The sequence below is a fragment of the Pseudorca crassidens genome, chromosome 19 (genome assembly GCF_039906515.1).
Source record: "Pseudorca crassidens isolate mPseCra1 chromosome 19, mPseCra1.hap1, whole genome shotgun sequence".
Taxonomy (NCBI): domain Eukaryota; kingdom Metazoa; phylum Chordata; class Mammalia; order Artiodactyla; family Delphinidae; genus Pseudorca; species Pseudorca crassidens.
Window position 1 is genome coordinate 55,061,414 of NC_090314.1, and position 12,914 is coordinate 55,074,327.

The window sequence follows — 12,914 nt, forward strand, 5'->3', positions numbered from 1 at the left end:
GAACCTACCCTACCGTTCACTCTGATGCTTTAACAAGTGAAACAGCTTCTCCACAGATCCTGGACCTCCTTTGTATGATCACATTCCGAGCCTTAGATCATAGGCAAGGCGATGTTCTGAGAAACGCCCCAGAAGTGTCCCAGTTACCAGTGTGTATTCCTCTGATTTTCTTTTTATGATTCTAAGCCGGATATTTTAAGCTTTGGATTACGTACGCACTGTTTTTGCATTAGTGAATTCCCTTCTCTTTCTACCCCATAACATGGGTGATTAGGAGTTAAGTATATACGTAAATCCTTGGTGATAAAAAATAATTTAAAAAGTTGGAATCTCCTGAACTTTGATGTACACATAATTCCCAATTAAATAACACTAACTGTAATTGGTTTGGTTGGGATTGAGTAATAAACACCCTTACCAGGAGACGATTTTAAATCTGCTTGGATTTGGAACAAAGGCCCTGAAACTGTAGCCCTTGTTTTGCAGATAATGACCACTGTGAAGGACGTAGAATTTCCACTGATAAAGTCAGAATTGGAAACAATCGATGTCAAATTGTTGGACGCTGAGACGACCTTATTCTGGAACGGCCAAGGTACAAAGGCGACATTCATTCCCCCTTAGGTTGAACTTGGGTGAGGGGGATGGAGGGCCGGGTCCAACCTGTCGGCCACCTGGAGTTCCTGTGGAATTAGTGATCTGCCTACGTGGGGATAGGGAGACCTTGTTTCCCAAGAGACACGATGTGCTTTATTCCTCAGCGTTGCCTTTTGGGAAGCTCTCCGCAATTTCCTCTGCTTCAGGCTCCGGAGAAGCGGACAGACTCGCCGAGCATTGTGTTGTAATAACGAGTGTTAAGCCAGCCCTTGCTAAATCGTTCATTTTGTAAGATCCCTTTATCCTTCTGTTTTAGGTGTGTTTGAATATATTCAAGAGATGCGAGAAATGCTATACAACTTGCAGAACAGGATACAAAAAGCAAAGCAAAACATAGAGGGGATTTCCCAGGCCATGAAGGTGAGTAACCTGCAAAGCACAGAGCGGGGCTTAAATGGGGACCCCGGAGAGGGTCCTGGGGAAACGGGCCCCCTCGGAGACGATCACGGAAAGTGCCCAAGGCAGTGGGGGCCTGCTGTGTGAGGCTCTGGGCTGTACCATGGTGACGTCAGGGTGGCCCCAAGGCAGAAGGGCCCCTGGTCACTCTGCAGAGCTCCACTCCATCTGGGTCTGTTGAGCTCAGCAAGTGTGTGGGCAGGTCCCTCCGCCAGGTGGGTGCCAGGAACGAGGGTGGGGGTGGAGATGCACTCAGACTCGGCCCCACCGGGAACACACTCATCCCTCGATGCAGAGCAGCACAGGTCCTTGCTTTCAAGCCTCATCCAGAAAACTGGGGGAAAGCCTTCGCTAGCACTTCCCTCCCCCACCATGCTTTGTCATCAGTGCCTGCATCTGCAGACACCTGCCCCGGGCCAGCGCTAGTTTGTTCATTAGAAACCACCTCTTCTGTTTTGAGACCCCTTTGGCTTATCACGGTGTGAAACTCTTTCCTTCGTTACAATTGACGTTCATTTCATCACCATCCACTTAGATTTAACTCAATACATTGTAAGCAAAAGCCATTGCTCACCCCATTTTTTTCTGATTTGTTTTCTGATTCAGTTTTCTTTCAATCAGATTATTTCCCCAAGTAATTGCCTCAGAAAGGGTGCGTTGATGAGCTACTTTCTGAATCCTTGCTTTCCAAAACTATCTTTCTTTGGATGTTACCTATAGCTGTCTTGTCCAAGTAAAGGATTTTCTGATATGGTCCTTTTCTTTCAGTAGCCTAGAAGCATCCCTGTACTCGTCTGCTCTGGCTGCCATAACAAAGGACCAGAGACTGGGCAGCTTAAACAGCAGAAATGTATTGTCTCATAGTCCTGGAGGCTAGAAGTTTGAGATCAAGGTGCCAGCAGGGTTGGTTTCTTCTGAGGCCTCTCTCCTGGGTGTGTAGACGGCCGTCTTCTCCCTGTGTCCTCGCACAGTCGTCCCTCTGTGTCTATGTCCTAATCTCCTCTTCTTATAAGAACACCAGCCATATCAGATTTAGGCCCACCCTAATGACCTCACTTTAATCATCTCTTTAAAGACCTTCTCTCCAAATGCAGTAACATCTGAGATGTTAGAGGTTAGAGCTTCAACATATAAATTTGTGGGAGGAGGCACAGTTCAGGCCACAGCCGCCCCTGCTTATAGCCTCAATGTTGAAAAAGCTGACAAAGGTATGACTTCCCTTTGCTGATATATTTGATATTTCCTCTGAAAGATATTTTTTGACTTTCCTGTTCTCTCCGTCCAGAGGTAGGTAGAGTCCTTGGTCATCTTCAGTGTTCAGACGTGTCACCAGAGTGTATCCAGACGTGTGTCTCCTTTTGTTAATGTTCCCTGGATCCACAAAGTACTTTCAATCCGAAAATGGCAACCTTGCCTCAGCCCCCAGGCACCTTCTCCAGTCACTCATTCTCTCCTGTGTGTCCCTTTCTGTCCTGTACTCTGAGCATCTCCACACGTGTCTCCAGATCTGGCTGCCATGTCCCGTCACCCCCAGCTCCTGAGGTTCCCCGACAAGAGGGTCAGACACTCCTTCCCCTAGAGGGGCTCCTTTGGGGCCTGACTGGGGAACATGCACAGAGGTCTCTCCGTGGTCCTCCAAGGCCCTGGTTGGTTTTGAGTCACATCATTGGAGGCTCTCTGGCCAACAGTCCTCAGCGGCCCCTTGGCCTCCGCGAGGCCAGCCTAGGATGGGGACACTCACTCTAAAGGCTGTGTAGGAGGGAGTAGGGCCAGAAGCTTTTTCTTCAGACACTTCTCTCCCGCTCACCTTTTCCCTCCAGGACTGGTCGGCCAACCCAATGTTTGAAAGGAAGGACAACAAGAAAGAGGCCCTGTTAGACTTGGACGGGAGGGTGGCCAACCTCAACAAGCGCTACACCGCGGTCAAGGACGCCGGCCTGAAGATCCAGTCCATGGTCATGGTAAGGAGCTGCCCGGGAGGGCCTTGGAGAGGCCATGGGCTCTCCGCAGCCGGGGAGGGAGGAGGGAGAGCTCGAGGCTTCAGAAAACGTCAGGCGTCTAAGACCTTTAATCCAGGAGTCCGATCTTACAGTAGCAGACCCTGCTAACTGCTCCCCGGAAGTCTGATTCCTCTTGTCACGTGTCTGCCCTCCTCCCCTAAGGGTGTCAGAGCCCCCTCCCCCCACCCCACATGAATCGGTGTGGACAAGTGACACCTTCGTACCAAGTCCCTGGGAGAAGCTGTATCACGGCTTCCCACCCCTGAGTGTGAGGAAGGCCCAGCAGCACGGAAAGAGAGAGGAGCACGGGATGTGGGTGCCCTGTGGTGTTTGGGTGCCAACACGTTGAAACTGGGATAATGTGCGGGCACGTGCTTGCTGGGCTGCCCGGCCTGAGGGTTATTCCTTTCTGCCAGCCGTCTCAAGGGTCCTTGGGCCCGGGGCCCCACAGGCACGGGCACGGTCGGAGGGGGATGCAGAATGGGAGCCTCATGCCCCTGGTAGCTCTGCCTGATTCCCGGCAGCATGGGGTTCTCGCGCCTTCCTCTGTCTTCCTCCGTCCGTGGCCACTTTAGCCAGCTTTTGCATTTTCACCTATTTCTGAGGCAAATGTGAAAGGTGCGGTTCTGCGTTGGCCTGGAAAGGAGAAAACTGCCCGCCCCCCCACCCCACCGAGCTCAAGATATTTTCAGGACAGTTTTTCGGGGTTTCCCAGTGCATGGTGCAAATCATTGCCATGGCCTTAAATGATGGGTCGCCACATCCAGACAGACCAGCAGGCCCCCCAGGAGGAGGGTCTGTGCTGGGCTGTTCTCATGGTCAAGTCATTGATTGGAAGGTCATTGCCCCTGTGGAGTGACTTGACTGGACCAAGAAATATTTTGTCTTGTTTCCAGATCCTCTTCCTTTCCCCTTTGCCCTGGTGCCAGAAGGGCCAACGAAATTAACATGTTAGACTGCAAAAAGGTTATTTGGAAGAGTTAACCGATTAACCTATTAACATTACCAGATGTGTTGGAAACAACATGGGAGAGATAAATCTAGCTTAGCATTGGGAAGAGGTTCACAGCACACTAGCCCAGCTGGAGGGGGAGCCAGGAGGGAACAGGAACCCCAGTGAGGCAGAGGCCAGCGAGCAATTGACAAGGCTTTGTTATCACAGCATTTGTCAGAGTCCTCTACTCCCATAATGGTCATTTGAACCATTGTTACACTGAAGTTATTTAAGCCTGTGTCTTCTCTCCCCTATTAGAATATAACTGCCTGAGGGTACAGACTGGGTCACATTCATCTTTGTGTTTTCCTGTAGCACTCAGTGTCTTACAGTTTCATCTATCCACCCACCCATCCACCCATCCACCCACCCACCCACCCACCCATCCACCCACCCACCCACCCATCCACCCACCCATCCACCCATCCACCCATCCATCCACCCATCCATCCATCCATCCATCCATCCATCCATCCACCCATCCACCCATCCATCCACCCATCCACCCATCCATCCATCCATCCACCCATCCATCCACCCATCCATCCATCCACCCATCCATCCATCCATCCATCCATCCATCCATCCATCCATCCATCCACCCACCCACCCACCCATCCACCCACCCATCCACCCACCCATCCACCCATCCACCCATCCATCCACCCATCCATCCATCCATCCATCCATCCACCCATCCACCCATCCATCCATCCATCCATCCACCCATCCATCCACCCATCCATCCATCCACCCATCCATCCACCCATCCATCCATCCACCCATCCATCCATCCATCCATCCATCCATCCATCCATCCATCCACCCACCAGCTCCTGCTCTGTTCCAGGCATACTACTTAGTGCTGGAGGTATAATGGTGGAAAAGACAGTCAATCCCTGTCCTCGTGATGCCTGGCATCAAGGGGAGGTACAGACCAAAGACAAAATAATTCAGAATTGTCATCTGTGCCATCACAGGCACAAATAACAAATTGCTAGAGGGAACACAGGTCAGCGGGCAGGGACAGGAACCAAACCTGAGATGAATGGGGGGTGGTCAAGAAGGGCCTTTGTGAGGAGCTGACATTTGACCTGAAACCTAAAAGATGAGAAGAAGCCACACCTGGCATGAATGGGAGGGAGCAGCCTGCAGGAAGAGCCTGGAGGGTTCAAGAAGCCGAAAGCAGACCACTGTGTGTGGAGGGTGTGAACGAGGATGAGGGTAGCCCAGGGAATTGTTGAATAAATTGCCTAAAGAGGGAACAGGTAGACCAGTGAGACGACAGCCAGCCACGTGGTTCTGTTTGCAGGAAAATGCGGAACTCTTCAGAGCGAATACGACGAGCCAGCCCTGGAAGGATTATGTCAACTACGTTGACAGCATGGTCTTGGATGAATTTGAGCATTTCATTCGCAAGTCTCTAAATCACCTAATGGACAACATGGTTGTAGATGTAAGTTACAAATGTGAGCTACATATATGCATATACACATATGTGTATTATGATATTATAAATATGAGAAAGGTTGGCGCTGGAATCTATAATCTGTGGTTTCCTGATGAAAGAACAGACTGTCATGTTACAAATGAACAGACTTGTTAAAGTCTTCCCAGGGTGACCAATTCGTCCCGATTTTAAACCTGAAAGTCCTGCGTCCCGGGACCCTGCTCAGTCCCAGGTGCTCAGGACATCTGGTCCTTAAATATGCTGCAGCGTAAGTGGGCTATAGAACACCTACAGGGATCTGAGTTGTCCTATGCTGCTGCCAGGTGAGGAAAAGCGGGTACCACTGCCCCCTCCTTATGCTGATTGGGGGTGGGAGGTGCCCTCCTATCGGCAACATCAGCCCCCAGCCCGCTCAACCCTCTGCTGAATTGAGTATAAGCTTAAACCAGGTCAGCACTGTGGCTTTGCTGGTTAATTGCATCCCAGCCTGTTCTCCAAGAGCTATTCCCTGCCCATGTCCTTTTCACTACAGTGGTTCCCAAGTGATTTTGAATACTGCCAGGAGGGCAAGATGAGAGACACTCTCCCCCGCAAAGCCTACCCGCAGGAAAGGATGGTGGGCACTGCAGTGAGATGCCCTTACACAAGCTGCAGAGGGCGCTTGTCCCCAGAAAATCACAGACCCCAGATTCTGTTGATGAAAGTAGCCGGCATCACCAACTGTTAAGTCTCACCAAGCAAGGCACAGTGACACGGTATCAGCAATGAAGGTAGCTAATTTATAGTGAACTTACAAACTAAATTATCACTACAAAGAGAGGAGAGTCACGATCAAAAGCATGATGAGACCCCGATAACAAAGCATCCTCAGAAAATCCCAGGGAGCCCCCGTGTTTGTGAGTGGCCAAGCAGCGGGAGCGGACCCCTGAGCCAGAGGCTTTAGAAAAGTCTGGTCCCCTGAGTTTGTGACAACAGACCTCTCCCACTTAGCAGCTCACTCAGGCACTAGTGCAGACCCCGCCCTACTCAGTCATAGAACAGGGCTCTCTCAAGCCAGCCACCCACAGGGCCAGCATGGGACTACGTTTGGAGGAAGATCAGTGGCCACAGAGCAGGTCCCGAGGCCACCCATGGGCTTTGGCCCGCACTTTGAGGCTCGCCGGTACGTTGGGCGAGCCTCTACCCTGTCCCCTTACACATGAGGCTGCAGCTCAGCCTCGCAGCCTCCCAAGAGGGACCCTCCCAAGAGGGAATAGACAGGGTCATGGCGTGTGTGCTTTAGAAACAGAATCTCCAAGGGGCGTGAGGGCTTGTCCTTTCTGGAGCTCAGCGGAGACCATCCTGCCTGTCTGTGACACTCCCTGCCCCTGCCCCACTGAGCACTGTGGCCACAGCTGCTGACACACCTGAGACAGCCACCACCCCACGCGCTCTATGTGTTAGTCGTCCCTCTAGTCCTCACGGTAACCCAAAGAGACGGGGACAGTGATTGCCTCTGTTCTATAGAGCAGCTGTACTCATTTTGTATATTTGGGGAAACTGGGAAGCCGAGGTATCGCCCAAGGCCACGCAGCTAGACAGTAGCAGATATGGGCTTTGAACGGAGGTAACGGGTCTCCTCGGCACTCACGATCACTGCTGTATCCCGCCCTGGACACCCAGCCTGCATTTGGCCCGATGGCGTTGCATTTGGTTGTGTAGCTCTCGCTCAAGGGCCCTCAGGAAGTGTGTTCTCTGCAGCGGCCCCAGCCAGCAGGAGTCAGCCGTATACCTTGTCTGGGGCTGGGGTGAACATCCAGGCACTGAAAATGGTTCAGCCCAGGGCAAGTCTTTGACCCCATGACGGCCTGTTTCAGGAGAGCATCGCACCGCTGTTTGAGGTCCGCATGGAGCTGGACGAGGATGGGCTGGTCTTCAGTCCGTCCCTGGAGGTGGGCGGGGAGCAGGGCTTCCTGGCGCTGATCGGGAGCCTGGTCACTGACATCTACAATGCAGCCAAGCTCATCCCCAGGCTGGCCAAGGGCAGGATGAACTACAAGGTCAGTCTGGGCTTGGTACGGCCCCACCCCTTTCCCTGCCACCAACTGCTACCCCTAATGGGTCCTGAAGGTGAAGAGGAGCCCAGAGGCTTCCATTCCATCGGGTTCCCCAGGACGGTGGCCCAGATTTCTCTCTCCACTCCTGAGATCCCATCTTTCTCCCCAGAGCGGCTTCTCCTCGGTCGACCTGGTTTTCATTCCCCTGACGGCTCCCCACCCCCAATAAGACGCCAAGTGTGCATCTCCACCCTCACTGGTACTTCACTCCCTCCCGTAATTTAAACCCCGTGATCCTCTGAGCATGCAGGCTCTTTGACAGATGCGCCTTGCGTGGGCTCCCGCACCCATTTGCTCTGAATGCATTAAACACCTAATGTGCATCTGACACGTAAAATGCAGTCAGATCAGATCCCGGGGATGCAAAGGTGTGGGAAATTCAGCCCCACCCCCCGCCAAAGGGAGGTCTGAGAAGGTGTGTTTGTCGGAGCATGGTTTGTGGGGCAGTTAAACAAAAATTGGAAAAGACCTAAATGACCATCAAACACAGGTGTCCTTCAGTAGATTCCGGCCCATCCAGACAAAGGCATCCGGATGAATCCCAAAAGGGAGCCCGGGATGGAAAGCTGCTCGCGACACGTTTGTTATTAAGTGTTTAAGTTGTGGAACAATGTTTAGAATGTGATTTCATTCATTTAAACAAAACAAAAGCCTGCCCTCCTATGGATACACTCCAAACTGTTAAGAGTGCTTGCTTCTGGGAAACAGGATCGGGGTGAGGATGGTAGGAGGACAGGGGATGCCAAGGGAGCTTTTTATTTTACGTGCTTCTGCCTCATTTGAACTTTTTGATAGCGGGCGCGTATTATTTGTAATAAATATTTACAGCAAGATGCTCTGTGCTATTAGGGACAGAGGTATGTGTGCATACGTGTGCATGTGTGAGTGAATGTAGTGATGTGAGGACATGAGGACATACCTGGCAAGGTCAAGGACAGCTTCCCAGAGGAGCTGACGTGCGTTCTGAGTCTTGAAGGGTGGAAGGGGATTTCCAGGCAGAGAGAATGGCTTGAGGATTCCTGAGCCGCAAAAAGGTGGTATTTCTGGCCCAAGTGCACACAGCAGGCTGTTGCACAGCTCAGAATAAAGTGAACTATGCCACCAGTGGTCAGCTCAAGAATACACCCAACACAGAGCTGGACTCCCACGTGTGCTCCAGAATCTGACAGGATGTGCATCCGGGGCTCCTGCACCCACCCCGGGGTCCCGAGGGGCTTGGCATGATGAACAGGACAGAACAAAGCAGAATAAGGGTCCCGGTGATCAGGCCGTACCCCAGGCTGTGCACGCCCCGCTCTGGTCTCATTTGTATCCATGAGATTTTAATTCACAGAAGTGACCGAGTGACTACATGCAGAGGTCAGTGCCATTGACAGAAAACGTTAATGTCACTCACAGTTCCCCTGGAAAGGAGAAGCACGGCTGGCTACTCAGGGTCTCGGGGGAGGCAGCAGGTTGGTCAGAAAGCAGAAGCAGGACGGAGGGCGGAGCCCAGGCCAGAGGCTTTGCTGGGGTTTCTGCGGGAAGGTGAGACAGGACCAGGGAAAACACTCGGGGCCAGCCAGTCTGCACATCGGCGGCTCAGGGCTATGGGGGTCGTCTCCAGTTATCTGGTACCTGGCCCTGGGTGATGGGGCAGGGGGAACGTGGGCTTGGAGTGTGAGGGTTAGTTAGATAAAGTAGGCGGTTGGGGGATTGGCTGGTTTTCACGTGAAAGGTGTGCTCCCACCCCAACCCTTTGCTCTCTTAGTATTGGCTGGCCCTACGAGGGGCAGTCTCTCCCCAGCCAGCAAGATTTTTTAAGATGCCAAAGCTTCTTAAGATACAGGAGATTTTAAAAACATGGTTAATACACACCCTCCACCTTGAGATTCTCCAGTTACATAAGGCAATCACTGCCTTTTCGCTAACACCAATTTGGGTTGGGTTTTCTGTCACTTGAAACTCAGAGCATCCTGTCCAGTCCGGGCCTCCCGTGCTCCTACTCCGGCCATCATGTGGTCTCCACGCAGGTCCTCACACATCTGCTTCCCTCCCAGCACAGGGCCTTTGCACGTGCTGTGTTGCTACTCTTGCTCTTTACCTACAGTCCATCAGTTCTCAGACCAATGGTCACTTCCCCAGGGAGCGTTCCCCCACCTCCTCCCTGTTACACCTGAATGCAAGGGTCAGAGTCATGATGTCTCGTTTCTGTGATTTTTTTGGTGAAAATCTGACCCCACTCCTGGGCTGTCCACATCACATGAGCCCTGTCGACACCCCTAGGGCCCCCTCCCCCTGCGTGCACACAGCAGATTCTGAGTAACTACTTAATGAATGAAGCCACGTGAGTCGTCCTGGGGTTTGCCTGGCAAAAGTCACGTCCAGTGTATCTTCTCACGGGAGAACATTGCAAACATTGTTTGCAGATGTCCCTGCGTCCCATCTAGAGAGGTTAGCCAACTTGCACCAACAGGGAGCCACTCTCCAGGGCGGGGAGACCACGGGCGAAGCGCTCACCCATCTGCGCCCCTCCTGCCCCTCGCAGACCGACCTGGAAGACATGACCGACCTCATAGAGATGGGGGAGGAGCTGTCCAACCTGGTCATCAGCGCCATAAAGGAGGCTGAGGAGTACCAGGACTCCTTCGAGCGCTACGCCTACCTGTGGATGGACGACCCCCAGGAGGTCATGAAGAGCTTCCTCATCTATGGGCACGCGATCAGCCCAGAGGACTGGGACCCCCAGGCCGAGGAGACCCTCCCCAAGATGCCGCCTACCCTCGCCCAGTTCCAGCAGCAGGTGTGTGTGAACCTCACCCACCGGCTTCCTCAACTCCAGAATCCCTGCCGTGGAGGGGCACTGGACTTGATTTAAAACTTGGGTGAACATTGTTTTTACATTTTTATTTATTTATTTATTTATTTATTTTTGGCTGCGTTGGGTCTTCGTTGCTGCACGCGGGCTTTCTCTGATTGCGGCGAGCGGGGGCTGCTCTTCGTTGTGGTGTGTGGGCTTATTGCGTGGCTTCTCTTTGTTGTGGAGCACGGGCTCTAGGCTCGTGGGCTTCAGTAGTTGCAGCACACAGGCTCAGTAGTTGTGGGTCGTGGGCTCTAGAGCGCAGGCTCAGTAGCTGTGGCGCACGGGCTTAGTTGCTCCGCGGCATGTGGGATCTTCCCGGACCAGAGATCGAACCTATGTCCTCTGAATTGGCACGCGGATTCTTAACCACTGCGCCACCACGGAAGTCCAGGGTGAACATTTTTTAAATGTAAGTTTTATTATAATTCAAGTATGGAGAGACCAACAGATCAGCAGACGCCTGCTGTGAAAAGAGAGGTTGCGACTCACGGCTCCCAAGAGGAGGGGGACACTCCATGCCATGCAGGGCCACGTAGGGCCACGCGGGGAGGCACCAGCGTCGGGCAGGAGGCCGAGGGAATGAGGGGAAAGCGTGGCTGAGAGCCTGAACTGTGGTCTTCATGGGGAAGAATGGGCAAGGCGGGGCGAGCAGGCTTAGGATGGGCTAGTTTGGATCAGTGATTCAGGGGTGCACTGGCTGTCCCGGGTTGTCAGGGGCCTGGCCCCGGGGTGATTAGGGCAGGGGGACAGTGGCCTGGAGTGTGAGAGCCCCATAGAGGCGGCGGTTGGGTTGTGAGCTCTGGTTGGTTGTTTGCATGTGAAAGGTGTGGTCCTGGGGGGTTGTCTGCCATCTCTAGGACTTGGCCAGCCAGGGGGCAGGGGCAGTCCCTCCAGGGTCAGCGAGGCCCCCAGTACCAGAGCGTCAGTAATATAGAGCATGATGGGAATTCCCTGGCAGTCTGGTGGTTAGGACTCAGAGCTTTCACTGCCATAGCCTGGGTTCGATCTCTGGTCAGGGAACTACAATCCCGCAAGACGTGCAGTGCGGCAAAAAAACCAGGATATAGGACATGAGAAAACATAATGAACTTACAAAACTTCACCTCTTTTCCTGAAGCTCAGTGAGGGTGACCCAGCCACAGGGAGATGCACATGGGGTGGGGGGACAGCTGGCTGGTGGAGCTTGAGAGCCCAAGGACGTGCAGCAGCATAGAGTTAAGGGATGCCCCATGGGTGCCCGGGACCCCATTCACCCCTTGAAACTTTTGGCCCCTGCTGGCCTTGCTTGATGACGTCCCTTTTTGACAGGCTGTCCCGTGTCAGGGATAGACTGCTGGGCCTCAGGGCACCCCGGGGGTGCTGGGAGAAGGAAACTAGTGCCTCGCAAGGGCCTCCCCCACACACACGTGCTGTGCTGGCCCCAACCCCTGGCCCCGGCAGCCTGACAGGTGAACGGGGTTGTGTCTTCCAGATCGACTCCTATGAGAAGCTGTATGAGGAGGTGTCCAAGTGCGAGAACACCAAGGTGTTCAACGGCTGGCTGCAGTGTGACTGCCGGCCCTTCAAGCAGGCTCTCCTCAACACCATCAAACGCTGGAGCCTCATGTTCAAGCGGCACCTGAGCAACAACGTGGTCAGCAGGTGGGCCCCAGGGCCCTGGCCTGCCATTGATCATGCCCCAGAGGGCCATGTGCGAGGGGCACCTGCAGGCAGCCTTCCATGAAGTGTCGGTTGGACACCTCCTCCCCCAAACCGGGTGGCTGTTGGGGTGAAGGTCAGGCTCAGAGGCCGGCAGCCCCACGGAGGGTGGGTCCCAGCAGGAAGGTGTCACCGGGCAGGGCGTGGAGGCCCTGGTCCCTCGGTCATTGCTTCTTTACTGAGCACTTACCGTGTCTGGGCTACAGATGCCAAGGAACCGTTCAGGAGCCCTGAGTCGGGCAGGGAAGCCTGGCGTGAAACGTGCCGGTGGTACCCATGCAGTTACAGGTGGGGTCGGGGCCGGGAGGGGCGTGGAGCCCGGAGAGCGTGTAATCCAGCTCCTCTGTCCGGGAGGCCCAGCAAAGGCTGCCCTGAGACGTGGCTCCATGCGGGACTCGCCGACCAGGCGAGCCGGTGAGGCACAGGGGTGCTGGGCAGGCACCCATCACAGGCGGCCTCTCGCCCACCAGCCTCGCAGACCTAGAAGCCTTCATGAAAGTCTCCAGGGCGGGCTTGATGAAGCCTCTCAAGGAGGGGGATTATGACGGCCTCGTGGAGGTGATGGGGCATCTGATGAAGGTCAAGGAGAGGCAGACGGCCACCGACAACATGTTTGAGCCCCTGAAGCAGACCATCGAGCTGCTCAAGTCCTATGGGGAGGAGATGCCCGAGGAGACGCACGTGAAGCTTCAGGTAAACAGGCCTGGGGGGCCCCCGCTGGGGGAGCTGGAGCTGCGGGCAGGGCCAGAGCCAGAGGAGGGCGGGCTCTTGTGCCGGAGCC

At 53.9% G+C, this 12,914-nt stretch overlaps 1 protein-coding gene across 1 annotated transcript in view; it reads left to right on the forward strand.

The window, feature by feature from the left end:
- DNAH17 (dynein axonemal heavy chain 17) overlaps nt 1-12,914 on the forward strand; it is a 110,443-nt gene that overhangs the window by 21,397 nt on the left and 76,132 nt on the right. Inside the window, exons 14-21 of the mRNA XM_067715435.1 lie at nt 487-595; nt 914-1,017; nt 2,874-3,014; nt 5,360-5,503; nt 7,354-7,536; nt 10,121-10,375; nt 11,907-12,076; nt 12,604-12,826. Coding sequence (XP_067571536.1) covers nt 487-595; nt 914-1,017; nt 2,874-3,014; nt 5,360-5,503; nt 7,354-7,536; nt 10,121-10,375; nt 11,907-12,076; nt 12,604-12,826 — 1,329 coding nt within the window. The remainder of the gene's footprint in view (nt 1-486; nt 596-913; nt 1,018-2,873; nt 3,015-5,359; nt 5,504-7,353; nt 7,537-10,120; nt 10,376-11,906; nt 12,077-12,603; nt 12,827-12,914) is intronic.